Below are 23,165 nucleotides of genomic sequence, written 5' to 3' on the forward strand. Positions count from 1 at the left end.
ATCAGGGATAGCACCAGAAAAGAAGTGGAGAGAAAAGCCGAAATGATTTTTAGTTTCTTTAACCTGTATAGTCATTTCCTTCTTTGAAGAAAATTAAAAACTTTGGTGTCTGCTGTTTCTGTTTCAGTCAAAGCCTGTGATCTTTTTGGGAGTTGGAACAAATTGTAGTTTTACTACTGTATCTTAGTGTCCTAGCATTTTATAAGCTTTGAACTCCGTTAAAATTGAATCACAAAGAATTCGAGGTCTGTTTGAATGTCCTTTCGGGTTAAGCTGCTTTGATTACCACAAGAGATAGATTTCTGAGTTTCCTAGTTGGACATCTTTGATTTACCACATCAATCCGCTGTTGTTCCCTGGTGCAGCCTAATTATCTGCATCAATAAAAAATGCCCTATATCTTTGGGACTAAAAGTGGGTCCTTCTTCTGAGATTAGATAAAGGATATAAGGTAGCTTCCCAAATGAGCCATTTCTTATATACGAAGTTACTTTCTATACAGAGTAGCTCAGCAGGAGTTACAACATTTGGCAGAACAGTTTTGAGGGACTTTTTGGTGTGTAGTGTTCATTTCTTTCAATTGCCCCTGGGGACACGTTTTTTAAATTTTTTTTCATGAAGATTGGACACTTCCTGTATGTTCAAACAAACTCTATCCTTCTCATCCATCTTGCATTTTGATGCAATGATGGTGGTCATGTCTACTCCCAGCTCATCATGAATCCTCCATTTTTATACATGTCTTGTTTGGTTTATTTATTATTTGTAGAGTGACCAATTTTAGCTTGCATGGTTTTGTTAGCATTCTTGGATTTTGTTGAAAGCAATCCTAATCATACAGAAAGCCTCCTCTCCCCCTTTATAAAGCTTTTTAAATGTACTCTACACCCAGGTTGCTACTATTGTATATATGGATCAAATGTAGTTCTGCTACCCTAAAGATCTGCTGAGCAGCCATTTGCTTCAGGGGAATCTTGCATGGCTTCCAGTAACTGGCATTGTGATTTTTGAATTTGCTGACATCAAACTGACTTCTTCAGGCTGTTATAGCATTACAGAAATATCAACATCCGATGAGGAATATGACTGCTCCCTTCAGCAGTCATTGGTTGCTTTTATTGCTCAAACTTGTGGAAGCCTGCTTTGATGTGCGTATTAACTAAGATTGATCCAGCTTTTTTCCCCCCTTGATTTTTATTTTTCACAAAAAGAACTTGCAAGTCTGACTCACACTGTGATGCAGCATAGATGTACTATAGTCATCTGTGTTTGATATGTATTCCCACCACCATCCCCGCCTCCACGCACCTCCATTTTGTGATCCTTTGATCACTCCATTGGCATTTAAAGTAAAATTATTTTCACTGTTAGGCTGCTCTATTTTCATTTTCCTCCCCTTTGGCCTAAAAAGTGTCAAAGTGCAGTAAGCTTTACAAAGTTAAGCACACCTATTTATACCTAAGCCTTTTTGAAACCCCTGAAAAGTCAAATAACATTAGAGAATAAACATTTTCTCTGGCATTCTAAGTGTAGAAGGATTCTGAAGCCCTAATAAAAGTCATATGACCTCATCAGTGAAAATGTGTCTTAGGTACAGAAACGCAGACTGGCACTACCAGCAGGAAAAGGTGGTGTTTGTGGAATACCTCTGGCGCTAGGCTTTGTGTTATTGTATGTTGTGTGGAAAACACCTCTCTCCTTCGGAGAGGAAATCAAGCAGGAAGACCAGTATGTGCTATCTCTGTGAAACAGATGGGATAAAATATGCAGCTTTTCATGATAGAAGCTTAGCACCTTCCTTATACTGTAAGGGACGCGGTGGCTCAGTGGGTTACGACGCTGAGCTTGTCAATCAGAAGGTCGGCAGTTTGGCGGGTCGAATCCCGAGTGCCGCGTAACAGAGTGAGCGCCTGTTACTCGTCCCAGCTTCTGCCAACCTAGCAGTTCGAAAGCACGTAAAAATGCAAGTAGAAAAATAGGGACCACTCCGGTGGGAAGGTAACAGCGTTCCGTGCGCCTTTGGCGTCTAGTCATGCCGGCCACATGACCACGGAGACGTTCTTGGACAAGCGCTGGCTCTTCGGCTTTGAAACGGAGATGAGCACCGTCCCCTAGAGTCGGAAACGACTAGCACGCATGTGCGGGGGAACCTTTACCTTTACCTTGCTTATACAGATCAGACCAATTTTGTTTTGTTTTTAATAAGCGCTATCTTTGTTCTTTGTATTCTTCTCTCTCTGTAATGTTTTTCTTCTATCTCTGTGTATTTAGTTTTAGACAATCGTGTTCCGGTGCTTAGCATTTCGCGAACTTGGTTTTTTTGTTTTTTTTTTACTCTTTGAAAATCGCTTATCTACTTCCATTTGAATATTTTTAGGGAGGAAATACTGGAAAATGTGTGCAAGCCTTAGTGATTGTGACAGTAAGAACCACAGTGAAACAATGCAAAAAAGAATTGAGGTCACCATGGATACACAGTTGAAAATACTCAGAATAGGCCTTCAAAGACAGTGTGTCACCTTCCATCCTCAATGGGATGTCTGTCTGAATTTATGCCACTGTTACGTGGGCAACTGAAACCGAACTGGGTCTCATTGAAATAGTCCAATGCTATTTGCTGCTGTTACCGCTTGGATGAATTTGCTGAACTGTAGGACATGGTCAACCTCTTTTGAGGAATCTATTGAAGATAGATTCAATGTCTTGTCTATGGGGATTCTCAGTCATCCAGGTCATGGTTGTCCCAAAGTCCTTTTTCAAAAGGCAACTGGACTTACTTTGTTTTTCCTTGAAGGTGTTTCTCTTCTCATCCAAGAAACTTCTCCAGTTCTGAGAACTGAAAACTGAAAAAAAAAAATCTTGGATGAGAAGCGAAACATTTTCAAGGAAAAGCAAAGAAAAGTCCAATTGCCTTTTGAAAAAGCACTTTGGGCTTTCTATGTCTCTGCACAACATGCTTCTTGTGGTACATATTGGGTGTTGCACCTCTGTCAGTTAGCTTCTGGTATACTAGTGAAGCCCAGGGACTGTGCTGGTCAGGATGCTGCTGCTATTGGGAGAGCAGAGTTAACTCAGTGGACTACCTTTTTAGATGCTGAATTAAATTGAATTCTTTATTGGCCAAGTGTGATTAGACACACAAGGAATTTGTCTCTAGTGCAGAAGCTCTCAGTGTACACGCAAAGCAACAGAAAAATAATAATCCTCCATTGTGACATTCCTGTCCTCTCTCAGGAGCTTGTTCTTGGAATACCTGCTGGATTCTCAGCCTCTTTTTTTCCTCCAAAATCCACTTTTGGTGTGAAGACTTTGATTCAGCCCAGCACCCCATTTGCACTTCACCAGCACTCAGACTGTGTTGCCAGAATTCAGTGGCAAAAATAGCTGAATTTTATTTAACAAGCAATTTCCATCCATTTTTCAGGATTTTGGATAGTTTTACACATGGGAATAGGAGTGGTTTGCCAGCAGGAGGCCTCCCCATCTTTATCCTTAACAGCTCACATCCCTTCCATGTTGCCTTTGCTTTTCCTTTCAAGGGCAATAGATCATGTCTGTTTTTCAACATATGTTAAGTCACACCCCTCTGTCATGTCCAGCCAGATAGAATTACAGTTCAACACATCAGAAGGACAGCACATTTGGGAAGATCGGTTCAGGATTTCCAATAAAGCTTTGCCCTCCAGGCTCACAGCAGTGTCAGCAGCTTTGTCAGGGTCATAAATCATCTATATTCAGCAGTGGAATTAATTATATCACTCGTTTATTTTTTTTATTTTTTTTAATGCAAACATTTTGTCTACTAATTGAAGTTCTCAGGGTGGATTTAATCTGAAGAAACTTGAGGTTTTGGCAGAGTTGAATGGCATTTGCATGCTTACATATTGTTTCACTGTGATCCTCTGGGACACCCCTTCCCCCAGCAGCCAAATGAACTATTTGAAATGGAACAGCTTTCTACTTGATTTACCAAGTCGAATGCTTTATCCCATGTTAACAAAACGGCAGAGAATTTTGATAAATGCAGCAGAGTCCTGCAACCCTGAGCATCTGTGCTTGGAAGTAACTTCTGTTTAAATCAGTGGGATTTGCCTTTAGCGAAGTGGGCTTGAGATGAGGTTGAGTGGATACATAAGAAAATGGGTACAAAATTTGGCACATTCAGCTAAGAATCACCTGATCATAAATGATTATGGACATGCAGATAAGCAAAAAGTGAAAACTTTGGGACTCTGCTCAATTTGTAAGGATTTCATCTATTTTTTGTTGTATCCTGTTAATTATTCAAAGTTAGTTTGTAACTGGAAGTTATTGCTAGTTAGAGATGCAGTGATTCGCATGCTGAAAAATCATTTCCAATCATTTCCAGCTTGGGGAAAGAATTCTTTGGTGAAATCTGAGCAACTCATTTTCAGCTAGCTTAAAATTCTATTTTCAAAAAGTTGGTTATTACAACAATTTCAAAATGTATGGGTTATTCTCCCAAGATACTAAGTTGGGTGGGTACCAAGACTAAGTCAGGAAAACTGATTGCATAGACCATTTTGAGGGTCTTGTGATTGCAGCAGGTATACATATTATAAACATTGGGCCAGATCATGGTGGCTAATGAATTTTGGTTTGAAAGCCATTCCCACACTTACTTTCTTGTTGTTTTAGCTGAAATGTTATGTCACTGAAATTCAGTCATCCTGCCACTGAAATTTAGCAGACTGGGTCTACTGTTAAATGCTAATGGTGACAGTTGACTACCAATTTTTTCCTTAGTGGCTAAAGAATGAGCTAACTCACTAACCTGGTATACCCATCACACTAAGCCACAGGAAAACAACAACCAACCAACTAACACAAAGTGGGTCCTGAACACACCATTCACCAGTATAGCATGAATTACAGGTAGTCCTCAACTTATAACTAGTGGCTATGCATACCGGCATTTCGGATTAACCAGACTATTCCATCTTTAACGATGGGGAGTGAGGTGTTACCCCCCGTTGATAGGGCTCGCAACTTGGGCGTCCTCCTGGATTCACGGCTCAATTTTGAAGATCACATAGGATCCGTGACCAGAGGGGCTTTTGCCCAGGTTCACCTGGTGCGCCAGTTGCGACCCTATCTGGACCGAGATTCCCTATGCACAGTCAGCCATGCACTCGTGACCTCCCGGTTGGACTACTGCAACGCTCTCTATATGGGCTGCCCTCGAGGACCACTCGGAGGCTTCAGCTGCTGCAGAATGCTGCTGCACGAGTTGTGATGGGGGTTTCCCGATACTCCCATGTAACACCTCTACTCCGTGAGCTACATTGGCTTCCGGTTGCCCTCTGGGTGAGATTCAAGGTGCTGGTGATGACCTATAAAGCCCTAAATGGCTTGGGTCCAGGATATTTGAGGGAACACCTACTGCCGGCATCAAGTTCCCTTCGTCCTGTGCGCTCCCACTTGGAGGGCCTTCTCAGGGTGCCGCCTGTAAAAGACTGCTGGCGGATAACACCCAGGGGGAGGGCCTTCTCAGTGGGTGCGCCTGCCCTGTGGAACCAGCTGCCCGTGGAGCTTAAGACTGCCCCCGACCTTCGGTCATTCCGCCGGGACCTGAAGACCTGTCTCTTTGAGCTTTCCGGCCTAGGCTGAGAGGTTTTTTTTCCCCCTCAGGGATCAAATTTAATTATTTTAACTGTTTTTAACTCTTGTATTGTATTGATGTTTTTAAATACTTTGTAAACCGCCCTGAGTCCTACGGGAAAAGGGCGGTATATAAATTAAAAAAACTTAAACTTATTTGTTTAGTGACCATTCAAAGCACTGAAAAAAGTGACTTATGACCATTTTTCACACTTACAACTCTTACAGTGTTCCTTGGGTCACATGATCAAAATTGGGATGCTTGGCAACTGTCCTGTATAACGGTTGCAGTGTCTCAGGGTCATTGGATCCCCTTTATATGATCGTCTGACAAGCAAAGTAACGGGGAAGCCAGATTCACTTCGCAACCGTGTTGCTAACTTAACAACTGCACCGATTCACTTAACAACTGTAGCAGTGAAGATCGTAAAATCCAGTAAAATTCACTTAACCAACTGTCTCACTTAGGAATGGAAATTTTGGGCTCAGTTGTGGTCATAAGCCAAGGACTACCTATATTCCTCAGGCCCCCAGGCCCAGGAAAATAGCCAGGTCTTCAAGGTTTTCTGAAGGGTGAAGAGAGTCAGGGCCAACTGGACTAGGGTGGTATGGTATTTCAGAGAACAGGCTCAGCTACACAAAAGGCCTCCTTTCTGGGTCCCACAAGGTGACAATCCCTAATAGAGGGGTCTAGAGCACGCCTCTCCTGTGCAGCCTAGTGAAATGGATAGAAATGGTGAGAATAAAGTAGTCCCTCAAATATCCTGGGCGAGTGCCGTGCAGGCACTGAGAGTCTACAGCAGGGGTGTCAAACTCAATTTCATTGAGGGCCGCATCAGCATTGTGGTTGCCCTCAGGGGGGCCGGGTGGGTATAGCCAGGGTGGGCGCAGCTGGAGTGCGTATGGCCTACTGGATGGGCATGGCCAGCTCTACATCATTGGCATCAAGGGTGCCTATGGGGGCTTGGACAGGAGTGGGACAGATCTGGGGGTCTCTAGCAGAAGGAGGGTCTCTGGGCCAGGGCCAAGGCAGCGGGGACCGTTCCCTCACTGTTTCCAGGATGGCTTCAGGGGCCACATGAAACCACTTCGCGGGCCGGATCTGGCCCCCGGGCCTTGTGTTTGACATGTCTGGTCTACAGCATCTATTGACCAGGAATAGAAATACATAGCTAAGACCTCACCTTCTGATATTGAATGACTTCACACAGCTGCTTCACCTGGATATTAAAGAAGAATGGATAAAGAAACAATCATTGGGATACCCCACATAAAAGGGGAAGACCCCTCCTCCCATCAATACTGGGAACCAATTGTAGAGGAAGAAGGAGAACCAGGATAACAACATAACCCCCAATTCCCAACCCCTGGAGGTGGTCCAGAAGAATACTGTGGTTGATGGTATTGAGGCCAAAAGAAAAGAACGTTATGTGGAGTCCTTGATGCTCTTTGAGCTTCTTTGTTTGTTTATTTATATATCAAGCTACTTTACCCCTATCTCCCTCAATGAGATATTTGCAGACATCTCATTATTTGATTAGATAAAATCAGTGCTAGTGCAGATGTGTTTTGGTCTTTGTTTGCCCTGCCAATATTGGTGGGAATATGATCTTTTCCTTGGTGGTTCTTGAGTAGGTTGCTGTTTTCTGATTGTCAGATTGATTGATTGATTATTTGCTTGATAGTTTGTCTCCTTAGTACAGACATGTCAAACTCGCGATGTCACATGACGTCGTGCAACGTATCAGAGCTTTTCCCCCCCCATTGCCTGCAATGGGGTGGGCGCAGTTTCCTTGTGACGCGTCCAACCCACGGGCCGGCAGTTTGATACCCCTGCCTTAGTAGATCGTTGGTTAGGATATTGTTTTCTGCTTGATTGTTTGTCTGGTGTTAACTGCTTAACTGGATGTTGGCTACTGAAGAAGGTGTGTACTGGTATTGAAGGCCATTAAGAGAGCCAGGATAGGCATACTGCCTCCATCCTACTCCCCTCCAGAGCTTATCTACTAGTGCAACCAATACTATTTCAGTCCCCTACCCCAGCCACTTGATTAGAAGGAATCTAGACAATTGCTCCATCAAGGGCCCTCTGAAACTGCAAAGCAACCATCTTCTCAACTATCTTCCCTGAAAGGAGAAAGTTGGACACAGCAAAAATTGTCTACAATGGATGATTTTGCAAAGCCAGCTAACTATAATATATTCAGTAACGTATGGTCAAACTAGCTCTAGTTTAGAACAATGTGTGAATCTACCTAGTACAAAACAGGTTCTTAATTTCTTGGTAAATGTTGTTTTGCAGCTTCATGATAGCTTTTACTCTTCTGCCCTAGAGATGACACCTGTTTCTCGAGAAGTTCCAGTGTCCTTCTGCTCTGGATTCCTGAGATAAAGGGACAGAACTGACATTGTTCTACAGAATATAAAGTGACACACTGATACCATTTCATGGGGATCCACAATGCAATTATATTGATGTCTATGTATTCATAAAGAGCCAGATTGCTAAGGTTGATATTAGTCTCTCTCTCTCTCTCTCTCTCTCTCTCTCTCTCTCTCTCTCTCTCTCTCTATATATATATATATATATATATATATATATATATATATATATATATATATATATATATATATATATACACATACATATACATATACATATATATACATATATACACACACACACATGTATGTATGTATATGTATGTATATATGTGTGTGTGTATGTATGTATGTATGTATATATATGTACACACACACACACAAACGCAGGGTTTGGTTTCCACCCTGTGTTCTGGCCACAAGTTCTGTGTTTGCTTCAGATAAATTTCTAGGCTTCTTTCCAGGTGTAAGTGTAGAGGCATCAGTACAAGTTAGCTTAAGTCTGTGTTTACAATACCCCACCCAAAATGCAATCAAGGAAAAAATATTCCAGTCAAGGCTAGTAGAATAAGCTATCCCATGTAAGCAACCAGAAACTCCATTCCCCACAATGATGCTTTTGTAGTCTGGTAATGAAATTTCTTTAAGAAGTTAGCTTGAAGATCTTTTTGTTTCTCTCCAAAATCCAATAGGCTAGGTAAAATTTTAAAAGCCAGCATTGTATTCTGAGAATATTTGCAATTTTGATGCTTCCTGTTTTTATTTCTACTGTAATAACCGTAGAAGTAATTTTAAATGACCATTATATTGTGAGATCTATTCTTTGTTTTGTTATTATCAGGGCTTTTTTCCGGCACCTTTATTTTGCAAAAAAAAAAAAAAAGCTCCCTCTATTGGCTTTAGGAGTAGGCAATCTTGGCTCTTTTTTATGACTCGTGGACTTCAACTCCCAGAAATCCTGAGCCAGCCACGCTGAGGGGAAAGAGAGAGGTTTCCAAGCTGAGCCACGCTGGCTCAGGAATTCTGGGAGTTGAAGTTCTTGAGTCATAAAAGAGCCAAGGTTGCCTACCCTGCACTAGAGGCGGACATTAAAATTATTTACAAGGTTACTTCTTTAGGAACTAAACGTTTAGAATCTAAAACAGCTAATTCAAAAAAGCCAACAGGAAAGAACCTCACATTTTTCATCTGCTTCTGTCTTTTGGAAGGTAAAATTAGATAACAAAATAATCTATTTCCTATGTTAACATCTCTGCAATGAAATCAGTAAAGGTAACAAGAAAGAAATGAGAAACATTTTTCTCAATGTAATATGTCTAATTTAGCTGATGCTAGAAAAAATAGTATCTTTTGTACACTCTTGAAAACTATTTTGAATCTATAACCATCTATTACAACTAAACCACTTTAAATTAAACAATTCTTAAGAATAAAATATTCTTAATTTGGACTTTACTTTTACTGTTTGGACTGTTGTGTGTTTTGAAAAATAGATTATTTAGAATCTAGTTATGTTGCACTTCAGTCTTTAAACAATTAACCTAGTATATACATAACAATATATGATGTTCCATGGTGAGCTTAACATCAATAACAACATTTATTAAAAAGGCTAAAATAATTTCTGGTGGTATTATCTGTACATTAAAATTTTGTTTAGTCACAATCTTTCACTTTTCACATTCTGGATGAGCAGTGGTCATGTATCCTAGCAAAAGATGTTAGATATGTGCATAAGCGTAGTCAGTAGCATATGCCTTTTTAAAAATATCAAACATGCAAAGAAACAAAAATAAGTCCAATATATCTCTATTACATCCAGAAGTGCCAACTTTGCAACCAATGTTTCTCATCCATAACTATGGCACCCTAAGGATACCTGCATACATGCAAATGCTTCTCTGGGATCAGTAACGCAGCAGGGATTGCTTTTTCCTTGCAGTAACAGATTGCTGGGAAATACCAAACCTGGCCTTGAGAATTCCAATGTTTGTTACAAATTTTTCCGGATGTGGTTGGAAAGAAGCTGTTTGGCGCCAGAGACCACTGCCACGAGGAACACAGCTCTGGGTTGGGGTTCGGAGCAGCTCCGGGTGGGGGCTCAGCACGGGCCGCGGCGTGGCAACTGCGAGGAGGGGAATCCCCACGGAGGCTGTGGGGAGGGGAATCCCCGCGGCATGTGTCTCCGAGCCGCAGGGGCGAGGGTGCAAAGGACAGGCGGCAACGCCGTAGCAAGACACCGGCATCACTCCCAGTGACAGCACCACTGAGTTCCAGCACCTTTTTTTTTAAAGAAAAAAAGCCCTGGTTATTATGCATATTACAGTATAGGTTTTTATACTGTATGGCTACATTTGTGCATGTGCATATTACTTAACCGACGTTTGAGCCTTGCAAATCCTTTGTCAGAGAATCCAAAAGAAAAATGTGACTACCTAGCACAAGAAGTAGGGGAAAGAAAAATTGACCTGTTTATCAGTGATAGATACAGTATGTCTTTGGATGCAGAAGATACCAAGTTTGTTGCCTGACATCTCTAGGTAGGAATGGAGAAAAAATGCTTTCTGAAAGCTGCATCAGGACAGTTCTGATGCAGATGGATAACAGGTAATTTAATTATATTCACACATAGCCTTGATTGTGGTATACACCCCATAGTTGGCTGGATTCACACTCCATGGTTTACACACTGTAACACACACGGAAACCTTCTGATTGTTTAGCATTTGTGTGACCTTATGCAAATAAACCTGTGCCCCTCCTGATTGAGGGGGTTTGCATTATCCTGAATATTGGCTGAAGTACCGGTCGGTTGTGCATGGTTTACTAATTCAAGCCTGATCACATAATTTCATTTCTTCCCTGCGGTTTTTAGGTGTCAAAGACCCAGTTGGCCATTGCAAGGGGCGAAACAAACTGATGCAAGAGCCCTGGCAGTGGACTGAGATGGATTGGCTGTGACAACCTGCGGCTGGTGGAGGGGGGGGAGGGAGTGGGGAGAGTGATGATGAAGAGTTCCTACCGAGCTGGCCTCCACCGGGAACTGCTGAATTCTACATCCTCCGCCTTCTACCCAGTCAAACGGTATGAATGCCTTGTGCCTTCTGTGGCCAAGTGAAATGCTCCAGAGCCCTCCGGCTTCTGCTTTGGGAATCACTTTCTTATTTTGCTGCACTCCTCTCGGCTAAAATAATTGGCATGGAGATCTCCCCAGGAATGCCTAGTTTTATAGATTGCGTCACTAGCAAAATGGTGGGGTTTGAGTTATAATACCCTGCTCATTTCAGAGATATAAAATGAAAGAACAGGCTGTTTCTGAATAAGGCATAAGAACACATCAAATAATTTGAATTATTTAAATATTGGATACCCTTTGAATCCAAAAAAGGGATTCAGCAGCAAATCAACTATCATATAAACCAGTGTCTCTCAGCAACTTCAAAATGTGCTGGCTGGGATTTCTGGGAGTTGGTCCACACATCTTAAAGTTGTTAAGGTTAAGGAACACCGCTATAAACCACAGAGGAATTCTGGGACAAGGTGAGGCTGGCAACCTGAGGCTGTATGGACCAGCTCCCAGAATTGCTGACCCACTTGAATCAGCACCATCAGTTGTAGATCTTAGATTTCGCCACAAAATCAATTGAGACTTCATTCCTTTGGACCTTCCCTCTGGAGTCCAGTATAAGTGCTCCGTAAGCAATGCTAGCATCCCATCTTCCTCTTCAGCCTTTCCTTTCCACATCCTAAAGGATGGAATGAATACTACTTAACATACATGATTGGAAAGTAACATGGTTCCTGATAAGCGGCTTGCTTGCTCTTATCTCAGTTACTCTGCACAGCAACCTGTTTTCAGCAGCATCGTTTCCTTTTTTAAAAATAAGATATTAAATAGACGTGCTGAATATTCATTACTCTGAATAAAACCTAAAATTCCAACCCTTCAAAAAAAAACAAATTTGCCTTTTCTTCTCATTATCTGTCTATTCCTTTTACAAAACTATATTAGGTGCCTTATTACCTGCTGAAGTCTTAACAGATATATTATATTTGTAATTTGAGAAAATTATGCTACCACTTTTCATGCTTGCAGCTTTCCATCATACAAAGTTGAAAAAAAAAGAAAGAATTTGGGGTACGTAAGGGCCTTTCCCAACCCACAGTGTAATAATTCCAAAGTTCATAGAGCAGTTTTAATCCTTAAATTCATATTTACTCTTAAATCAGTAATTTTTTAAAGTGTATCTTTTCTTTCTCACTCCCTTCCCTTTTCCTCTCCAGAATATCTGGAATGCACTTAAAGCCCTATCTCAAGTTACAGAAGAAAGAGAGATCTTTTGAAATAAGCCTGGACTCTCCACGAAGCCCACCCATGAGCGAGCAGAGATTAGCAAAAGACGAAAAACCTAGGAACCCCAAACCAAAATGTTTAGCCAATCCGCCTCTTTGGAAACCGTTGGGGAACCTCTCGACCAATACACCCTATAGTAGGAACAGCAACCAAAGCCATGTGGAAACACCCAGGGTCAAAGAGAAGAGAGCTACCCCGCCTGCCTCCATCCATCAGGGGGAAGAGGAAGAGGGACTGCTGGATATTTGGGCGGTTGTAAAGCCTGGGAACACAAAAGAGAAAATAGCCTTTTTTGCAGCCCAGCTATGTAGTAACACCCGAGTATTTTCCATGAAGAACAAAAGCACTTGGGACATAGATGGGCGAGCAACCAAACGCCGGAAAAAGTCACTAGATATCAAAAAGGCCAAGATCCACTTGGAAAGGATGAGAGAGGCCAATGCGAGGTGCTACCAGCCCGAGCCATTTGCCTGTGGCATTGAGCACTGCTCCGTACATAATGTGAATGATGGTGGTGAAGGGGGGTTCCCTGTTCGACCATTATCAGTGGTTGAGATGGTTGCTTTCCTGGAGCAAAGAGCAAGTGTTTTGCTGGCCAGTTGCACCAGAAACTGTCCCAGTGCCTCTGCTGTGCCCAGGTTTGCCGGGCAACCTAAAGCTGCCCCTTCTTCTCCTGTGTTCTTTTCTGACTTCAGGGCTTCCGAGGTTCCGTCTGAAAAGCCACCCTGTGGCAGTCACGGTCTAGAGCAGCAGGCTGAGCCAGTGCGTGTCTTGGAGATGGTTGCAAAGCTTGAATCGGAGTGCCTGAGGCGCCAAAGCGAACGTGAAGCAGGGAGCTTGTCTAGAAATAGTAGCTTCCGGCGGAATGTAGGGCGAGTGCTCCTGGCAAGTGGAATACTACCAGAGAACGAGTCCGACAAGGTATCATCTCTGGTCCTCCACCAAGAAGAATGTAATGATGAGAAGGTGGGGTGGGGATCAAAGCACAATGGCTCAGTGGAAGCTAGTTTATGGGAAGGTCCCTCTTCTGGCCAGTCTTCCTTTGATGCTTCTCTTGAAGGGAACCATGATCTTAAGCATGGGCAAGGAACCATATCTGTCAGCTGGTATAATTCTCAAAACACCACTGAGTCACATCCCTCTAAGTATTCAGAAGCTGTTCAGACATCTCCGCATTTCTTATATAACAAATCTTCGTCAACTGAACGCACACCAAAAGAATCAGTAGATGTTCCTAATTTGAATTCAAATGTGAGAGTGAGTGAATCCTTGAATATTAGCATATCTGTCAGCAAGATAGATCAGAATTGCAAAAAAACCCTGTCTTCTGATTTGAGCTTTGGTGAAGATTCTCTTCCAGGAAGACTTTTCTTGCTATTATCCAAATGTGAAATCTCCCAAGAGTGCCTGCAGTCAGTGGAGACTCCTACGGAGGAATGTCCAACAGGGACCCAAGGAAAAGAAGCTTCCTCTGCTGACCAAGTTTGTATGAGAAGCCATGTTTCAGGTGACTGCCCTGATGTTTCCTCAGAGAATGCACTGCAGATCCTTGACTCATCTCATCTAAAGAGGCAAAGGTCTCATGACTTTTTGGAAACCAGGTTTAAGATCCAGCAACTTTTGGAGCCCCAGCAATATCTGGTCTTCCTGCCCCACCACATTATGGTGAAGATATTTGGCTTATTGCCCACCAGGAGTCTGGTGGCACTCAAATGCACTTGTGGATATTTCAAATTTATCATTGAGTACTACAATGTCAGGCCAGCAGATTCACGCTGGGTTCGTGATCCACGCTACAGAGAAGACCCTTGCAAACAGTGCAAAAAGAAGTACACCAAGGGTGATGTCTCGTTATGTCGGTGGCACCCCAAGCCCTATTGCCAAGCTTTACCTTATGGGCCCGGGTACTGGATGTGTTGTCACAGATCCCAAAAGAATGTCCCCGGATGCAAGTTAGGCCTCCATGACAATCATTGGGTCCCCGCCTGCCATAACCTTAATCGTGCGATTCACAAGAAATCCAGGGAAATAGATGAGGACTGTTAGCACATTCTGCACATCTTTTGGGAGCCTCAATCATGGGTAGGAGGAGAATTCCATGCCTTGTGATGTTTACACTGTATGTAGTTGTTGGGTGGTTTTTCTTTCCCTTTTCCACAGGGCTACCAAACTGCACATACTTTAAATCACAAAGGCCTTTTTACCTTTTAGAGAAAAGATTGTGTTTAGCCCACCCGTGTACATAAGTGCTCTAGAATAGCTTCACCTTGGGTGTCTCGACAGCTGGTTGACCAACATCAAAGTGCTGCAACGCAGTACCTCAGTGTTTGCGGCTACAGTCCTGTGTTTTAAGTGTCTCGTTTTCAAATCTGTATATCATGTATAAAATATACATTTATATATATAAATATATATAAATATATATTAACATTGTTTCTGAAAGGAAACTAAATATGTAAATCAATCTTCAAAAAGGATGGTTTAACTGGACAACCTTAAAACGACTAGAACACATATGTGGTAGGTTATATTTGAGGGTGGTAGCAGGAAAAAGAAGATTGTTGTCATATAGCAGAGAGCTCTGGTCTATTACATCCACCTTATCTTGGGGTTTTTTTTTTACTTAATAAAATGTGCATTCTAAATCTGTCCTTTATCATTTTTTTTTCTTCCCAGTGCTTAGAAAAAGTACTAAGTACCTAGTACTTAAAAGAAATTATTTGGGAAATAAATGTGTATTTTGTGGCACATTATTTTTTCCCCTTTTTTTAGAGGCAACAGATTCTAATACCAAAGATACGAAAATGAACATTACAGACGTTAACCATGTCTTGGTGAATTTTGCAAATCCCAGAAAATTTTATCAGTCTTCACAAATTAAACCTAAACTATCTTTTTTTCAGACGTCCACAAAATTTTCTTAAGATTCCCAGCTTGCATAAACATTGACCTGGATCAAATAACATACTATTAGCTATACCTATGTGTATTTACATATTACATCATTTGTATGGTGCCCGTTTCAAAATAAATCTAGAGACTCTGCCAGATATAACACGTGAATAGGACAGTCTGAGATTTAATCAGTAACAATGGCAGACAACTGATGTTTATTACAGTGACGTCTTCTACAGAAATTCATACAAACAGAATTAATCTTACACTAAAGTAGCTGTTTACATCACGAAACAACTTTCCTCATGAATCATATTTTGACTACTAAAAAGCAAGATTTCTATGCCTGATTCCCTTTATAATCAAGATCTTGTTTCAGGCTTCAGTCTATTTTAATCTTGGTTGGTTCTTCCTGAATATATTGTTATTCTTACGGAATATTCATGAACAAAATAAGAAGGCCATGAAAGCAAATAAGGATAGCAAGGAATAGATTTGTCCTTAGCTTGAAGAATTCCCTCCTTTCTGGATTCTACATCAGTCAATGGTAGTCCTATATCCTGAGCAATGGTTTTAATTGCTTAATTGAATTGTTTAATTTTCTAGTTAGCATAAAATGGAGATACTACAAATATTTTAGAGCAGTGTTTTTCGAACTTGGCACCTTTATGAAGTTAAAAAAAATGCAAGATGAGAAACCTGATAACGTTTTTTTTGGGAAAGATTGGTTAATTTCATGAATTGTTACATGCTCTGCAAATTTACACCTTCAAGATACTGCACACTAAAATTAAAAAAAAAAGATTATATAAATGAAAGGTTGAAATGGTTTTTACAATTCGTACATTTGCAGCAAATCTTTTATATTATTTTAAAGAAAAATACACTCAAAGAAATGGGAAGCAATGTTTTATTTGTCAGCACTGTGCTTACAAGCCACAGAGAGCAAAATGGAAAAGTTCAAAATGATTTGAGAATTTCAGCTATGAAAATAAACCAAGTGTGGAAATCCCTTAAAGAGAGGCAACAGCTCAGTTGGCCTAAATTTTGGGAGGTAATGGAAGAAGAGGAAAATATAGGGGAAATTGCTATGTTCTTAATTAAGGGTACTACCTTGGCAATAATTTCTAATCTGAAAGGGTAATGGGAACCTCTAGTTTTGCCTTTATTTCCTTTAAGACGGGTGTCCAACCTTGTCAATTTTCAGACTTCAACTCCCAGAATCCCCCAGCCAGCCATGAGTTGAAGTCCACAAGTCTTAGCCAGGTTGGGCACTCCTGCCTTAAGGTTTTGTCAAGAAAACATTGGTATCGTGCTTTATGGAGAAGGCATCCGGACTTTATTTTGAAGGGTTGGGTTCAATCTGGCAGCCATGAGCCAAATCAGAGATCGCAATAGCTGTGAAATATATTGTATCAGGGCAACACACCCCTCGCCCTTGCATTTCATAAAAAAACCCTTTTGGTATTGGTACCCTTGCAGATCTCAGATTCAGATGAAAATTATTTCAAGTGTTTTACAAAATTTATCATTCGTAAAGGTTACATTACTTTCTCCTGTTTTGGGGGTGTAGATGGGGACCAACACACTTCCTATAAAAAGTGGAACAGCATTCTAAGCCATACTGGGGGGGATTTTTCTTAAAAATGAAGGTCAACTAGTGGACAAATAGCTACCAAATGACATCATTGTTGTGTGTCACCCAGTTACCTCTTGTGAAATGGGCAGCCATATACATTTGATATAATGATGCTCAACCGGAATTCTTCAGACTGAAAGCACTTTACCAGCAAGATGTTGGCCACTTTATGGTTCTTTATAAATATCTTCTTTTTCCTCGGTCAGTTGCTTTTATTAGATCAGCATAAAATAACGAATAATCTTTTCACAAGAAGACACTTGATAGAGGGGCGACCAGCCACATTCTAGACCAGGAGTGTCAAACTGTGTCACGCCAAAACAGCACAATGGGGAAAAAAGTCATGTCACGACATGTCACATGACATTGCAAGTTTGACACCCGTGCTCGATTGAAATTTCATGGTAATCATTGTTAGTTGTAGTTAGCACAGTAATTAGATGACCAATTGAGAGAATTGGTATTGTTCATTAAAGAACTAAAATCAAGCAGTTTCTTCAGCATTTTTTCACCTAAGTTGGGTAACTCTTGACACAGCTACTCTCATGTGTATTTCCCATGGATATTACCATAACTACCATCCCATTTTCTTTAATTACTAACATTGGAATAGTGAGTTGTGTTGCTGAACTACCGGATCCCTCATTATAAAGCTAGAACAAACATGACTATATACAATAATCTGTAGCATGTATGTATAGGTAGGTAAGATTTTGAACTAGGAACTCAGATTTCACTTTACTACAAATCTCAGGTAAACCTTAGGAAATAACAGAATAACTTGGAAGGGACCTTGGAGGTTATCCCAGGAGGAGTCCAACCCTCTGCTCAGGCAGGAAACTTTATACCATTTCAGACAAATGGTTGTCCAGTCTCTTCTTAAAAACCTCCAGTAATGGACCACCCACAGCTTCTGGAGGCAGGTTGTTCCACTGGTTAATTGTTCTAACTGTCAGGAAATTTCTTGTTAGGACTAGGTTGCTTCTCTCCTTGATTAGTGTTCAGCCATTGCTTCTTGTCATGCCTTCAGGTGCTTTGGGGAATAGGTTGATCCCCTTTGTGGCAGCCCCTTAGATATTAGAACACTGCTATCATGTCACCTCTAGTCCTTTTCACTAGACGTACCCAATTCCTGCAATGCTAAGAGTCTCAACATCTTTTTTATATCATGGTGACCAAAACTGGATGCAGTATTCCAAATGTGGTCTTATTATAAAGTATTAACACTTCATGTGATCTTTATTCTATCCGTCTATTAATGCAGTCTAGGATTGTGAGGTTATTGGAAGAAAAATCTACATGATTTTCAATTTGTCATGCAGAATAGCCCATTCTAGATAAGATTGAGTAAGGGCTCACTAAACTCACTACTGCTGGCCTAGGACCATTCAACGTGTCTGGGTCAAGCTGGCAAGAATAGCCAACACTCCAGAAGATAGGGTTAAGATACAGAAGGATCTTGACAGACTTGAACACTAGGCTCTATCAAAATGAAATTCAATGGTGAAAAAAGGTTCTACATTTAGGTAAAAAAAACCAAATGCATAGGTATAGTATGGTACCTGTCTCAATAGTAGTAACAGAGGGATCTTGAAATCCTCGTAGACGAGCAGTTAAATATGAGCCAGCAGTGTGATGCAGCTGCCAAAAAAGCCAACATAGTCCTAGGCTGCATTGAGAGATAGAATCAAGATCATGTGAAATGCTAGTACAACTTTATAATGCCTCGGTAAGATCCAGTTTTGGTCACCACTATATAAAAAAGATGTTGAGACACTAGAAATAGAGAAAAGCAACAAAGGATTAGGGGACTGAAGACTAAAACATGAAGAATGGTTGCACGCATTGCGTATGTCTAGTTTGTGAAAAGAAGGACTGGGGTGACATGATAGCAGTGTTCCAATATCTAAGCTGCCATGAAGAGGGGATCAACTTATTCTCCAAAGCACCTGAAGGCAGGACAAGAAGCAATGGATGGAAACTAATCAAGGAGAGAAGCAACCCTAAACTACCCAAGAGGGAGAATAATAAATCAGTGGAACAGTTTACCTTCAGAAGCTGTGGGTGCTTCATCACTGGAGGTTTTCAAGAGAAGATTGGACAGCCATTTGTCCAATATGATAAGAGGGTTTCCTGTTTGAGCAAGGGGTTGGACTAGAAGACCTTCAAGATCCCTTCCAACTCTTATTTTGATTAAGACCATGAAGATGGCTGGTGTGCTGCTTCCAGCACAATAAGCCTCCTATGGACAAACTTGTAGGAGTTAGTCAGAGAAACACTTTAAAAATCAAAAGCATTGCATAACTATTAAGGGCTATTTACAAAAGGAAGGAATTTAACAATATCCATCCCTATGATTGGATCAAACCTAAACAGCTTCTCAGATTTAATTGAAATGGGTATCTTTCAAAGTAATCTGCATACACAATGGGATATTGTATACACTGTGAAACATGAGACACTACTTCCACTTAGGCACTGCCAAACATGCAGCAATAGACTGTCTTCAGCCATTTCGATTATGTTCTAAAGACACAAGGTACTTGAGCCAGGTGCAAAACTAATGGTTCACAATATTTGTTCATTCTGGAATTTGTTTTTAGTGCCAAACAATTCTACATCTGATTTCAAAATGTTTTTGGCAGAAACATCCGAGTGAACAATATAGCACCTGGACCATTTGCCTGGCTTGACCCTAAGTAGGATTAGGTCAGTTTAGTACTTACATAGGCAACCACTAGGGAACGATGGGGGCTGTAACAAGAAACCTAAAAAATATCCCTAAAAATGGCAATGATAAATCACATCTACTGTATTGGTAAGAAAACTAGATGGACAGATGCATCAATGTTGTCGTCAGAAACTTGCGAGTTCAATCCTAAGATGACTTTTGAGTCAGAAACACTTGTTGTAAATCAAGATGTCTAATTATAGATCACAAAGTATTTGTTTTTCCCACCCAACTGAATTATTTGAAGATCTCTAAATGAGGGAGGTTTTTTTTTTAAAAAAAAGTGTAGCACAAGAAAGCCAGTTCTCTGTGAAAGAAAGACAAGTCAATGTAGCCTCTCCTGCTGTCTGCAAATGACTAGTAGAGCTATCATTTGAAGCTTCAGCTACTTCACCAGTTGCACACCTTCGTCATGCTCTGCGCTGTTCCAGTAAGGATGCCAAGGCCCCCCATACCAGCCTCTTCCCATCCTGTAAATTCATCCCCCAACCTCTGGTGATGTTGCAGCTAAATGTGTAATTTGCCTTTCCTTGTATTCTGAACATACCAGCTATGTAATACTCTCAGTTCTCGACTTAAGCCAGCTTATCTATCACAAGCAGTGGTGATTGAACTGCTAGGAAATTACTAAAAAAAAGTTTGGATCAATTTGATTCAAACATTCAAATATAACAGGCTTCTACTAGTTATTGGTTCCAATATTTACAGATAACACGATATGTCATTTATGCCTTTCAATTTTCATTTCTTAGTTATAAAATTAGCTACATCTGGATGGCTAAATTGCATCACAAATTAGGGGGAAAAGGGCTCAGTCTGGGGTTATAACCAGTGAAAAGATCCCTGCCAAATGTTTTCTTTAGGTAAGTTCTTGATAATATAAACACTAGATATTTTAGCATGAAATGTGTATTTTCTCCTTCATAGTGTTCTGCAACTGAAATACATGCATGTGGACATTAAGTAGTTCCAGTGATAACAGTACTATCAGAACAGAGTAAAAATAAAACCGAGCAATTTTTTAAAAACCCAAAGATTTATTGCAGTAGTACAATTTTAAAAACATATTTGCATTTAGTTAGGACTACTAGTTTGAAAGTGGCACCACAAGGTCATGAGCTAAAAAAAGAAGCTAAGGATTTGTTGTTGTTGTTGTTAGCTGCGAAGTCGTGTCCGACCCATCGCGACCCTATGGACAACATTCCTCCAGGCCTTCCTGTCCTCTACCATCTTCTGGAGTCCATTTAAGCTCACGCCTACTGCTTCAAGCTAAGGATTTAGGGATACTCAAATTAGCAATCCTTGTTTGGAGAACCAATTTTCAGACAGCAAACTGCTTACTGTATTTCTAGTAACCCACTAAGCATGTTGAGATTCTTGGGCCTAAACATACGGCTCTACTTTTGTGACACCGTGACATCTTGCAAAATGTGCAATTAGTGATGTAAACCCAGGATACCCATCAATGGTTTCCCTGTCCATGAAGCAGAATGTTCCTCTATTGCACTGTAATTTTATGGTAAAAATGTTTTTGTAGCTTCTCCAGACAGCTCTAGAAGTGTAAAAACATTACAAAAATACAATTATTTTCTTGAAAGGGAGCAGCACCCTACCTTATTATTATTTGGATGCCTTTTGGTGGCCTCCAAAGCAATGTTCCACTGTTGAAGGAGAGGCGCCAGTTTAAGAAGTTGAAAGTGACAAGCAAAAAGGATTCATGGCTTACTGGCTTTTTACATTTATTTCCTTCAGTTCACTAGAAATGATTTCCAAGTGTTTGCATTCAAAAATAAGCAGGAGAGAAAAGGAACACACAACAGAAAACATATTTACAGTGTTGAAAGCCCACCTGCAATTCCCCCCCCCTGCAGTCAGTGTTAAGCAGCCCATATCACCTGCAACTAATAAAGTGCCTTGCTTCTTACAAATTTCCATTTGTTTCATTAACAGAAGTAAGAGGACAATCCCATGTCACCCAAGATCTTTGAGACAAAGCCCAAAGTCACACAATTCCATCCACTGCCACTTTTTTTGTAAATCAATATAGCTTCCACAGAAGCCAGTAAAGATGCATGTGGATCATTGTATTGCTATCTTTCTATACTAAGTCTTATGATGGAAGAATCACACCATCTGGTTTTAAATCAAAACACCTAACTAAAGCAATCTTTGGTTTAGCAACAAAAATATAAAGGACTAGTTTCTCTATCCTCCAGATAAATTCCTATTTGGCAGGGGAGAAAATCTGCATAGCAAAGTTACTTAAAACCCTATGCACTTCATTATATGAACTCCAGGCTTAAATAGAAGACCACGGCAGAAACACTGAATAAAACATATTTGCCAATTCAGAAGTTCTTGCATGACTGCAAATCTTTGTAATACAGGAAAAAAGTGCCCAACGTTGAATCTCCAGGGCATTAGGATAAGCATTGTGGGTGTATTTTTGAAGAAAGGATATTCCACATCATAGATGTACCTGCTCTGCTAAAAGGCTGAACCGGCTCCAAGGTAGAAAAGCATCTAAACCTCACATTGCTAGGACTATTAACTACAAACCCAGAGTCCACAAATGGGGCAGCATACAAAAGATGCAACAGAAGTTACAGTTGCCTAGCCAATATTTTGGATCACTAGGCAATATGAAGGCAGAAACTGCTTTATGAAGGAGCAAATGATTACATGCCATTTTCTCCTTACTCCATTACAATCCCTTCCCAGACCTGTTGGTTAGGGAGATTTTCTCACTGGAGTTCCAACCATGATGGTTTGGAAGATGTGCTCGGTGAGAGCCAATAATTCTTATGATCAAGTAAAGATATGATGGCATGAGAGACATATGATGAATCCTCAAACAAGCCTGACTTGCAAGACTGTCCCTCATCCTTGTTAATGAGAAGAATAATGCAAAACTGCCAAACCCCTAAGTCCTGATCTCAGCATGGAGGGCCAATACTGCATGGACAAAGAGAAACATAAACAGACATGTGAATTGACTGACAGCCGAGGGAGCATCTGAAGTAGGTTTAATATATAAACCTATGTTAAAGGACGATGGGCAAGAATAATACAATGAAAATGGAAAGTTTTTTTTACTTCTAAAATCATTCCAAAACTCAAAACAAAATCACAACAGTTTTAAATTCTATGTACAACATTCTTTATCCACTAACTTGACACAAAAAGGCGGATAAGTCCTCATGTTCTCATCTCTGGAGTGCCAGCTTTCCAAAAGACAGAGAACATGTAGTACACAAAACCAAACTTTCACCCTATGAAAGAACATATGAATACAAACTTTCTGACTACAGCAGAGTGGCTCTATATTTGCAAATTATTAGGGGCCAGCCTCTCTTTGGTGTCTGGTGCTAGAACAAGGAGCCTGGAAACTCTGTGAAAAATATTCAGAAAGATCTTCTAATGGATGAATGCAACACATACAAAAGATAGAATTATCACAGTAGTGTGTTTTGTTTTTTTTTAAAAAAAGATGGTTTTCTGTATTAAAATTATGGCAACAGAATTTAGAAACTCATTTAAAA

The 23,165-nt window shown here is 40.6% G+C and overlaps 1 protein-coding gene across 6 annotated transcripts in view; it reads left to right on the forward strand.

Moving 5' to 3' along the window:
• FBXO34 (F-box protein 34) overlaps positions 1–16,690 on the forward strand; it is a 64,885-nt gene extending 48,195 nt beyond the window's left edge. For all 6 annotated transcript variants that reach the window (XM_083378124.1, XM_083378129.1, XM_083378127.1 and 3 more), the window contains 2 exons: positions 10,880–11,088; positions 12,289–16,690. In XM_083378124.1, coding sequence (XP_083234250.1) covers positions 11,009–11,088; positions 12,289–14,404 — 2,196 coding nt within the window. In that variant the 5' untranslated portion in view covers positions 10,880–11,008 and the 3' untranslated portion in view covers positions 14,405–16,690. The remainder of the gene's footprint in view (positions 1–10,879; positions 11,089–12,288) is intronic.
• The last annotated feature ends 6,475 nt before the right edge of the window (positions 16,691–23,165 follow it).

Source organism: Vipera ursinii, assembly GCF_947247035.1.
Source record: "Vipera ursinii genome assembly, chromosome: 1".
In the NCBI taxonomy this organism is placed as follows: domain Eukaryota; kingdom Metazoa; phylum Chordata; class Lepidosauria; order Squamata; family Viperidae; genus Vipera; species Vipera ursinii.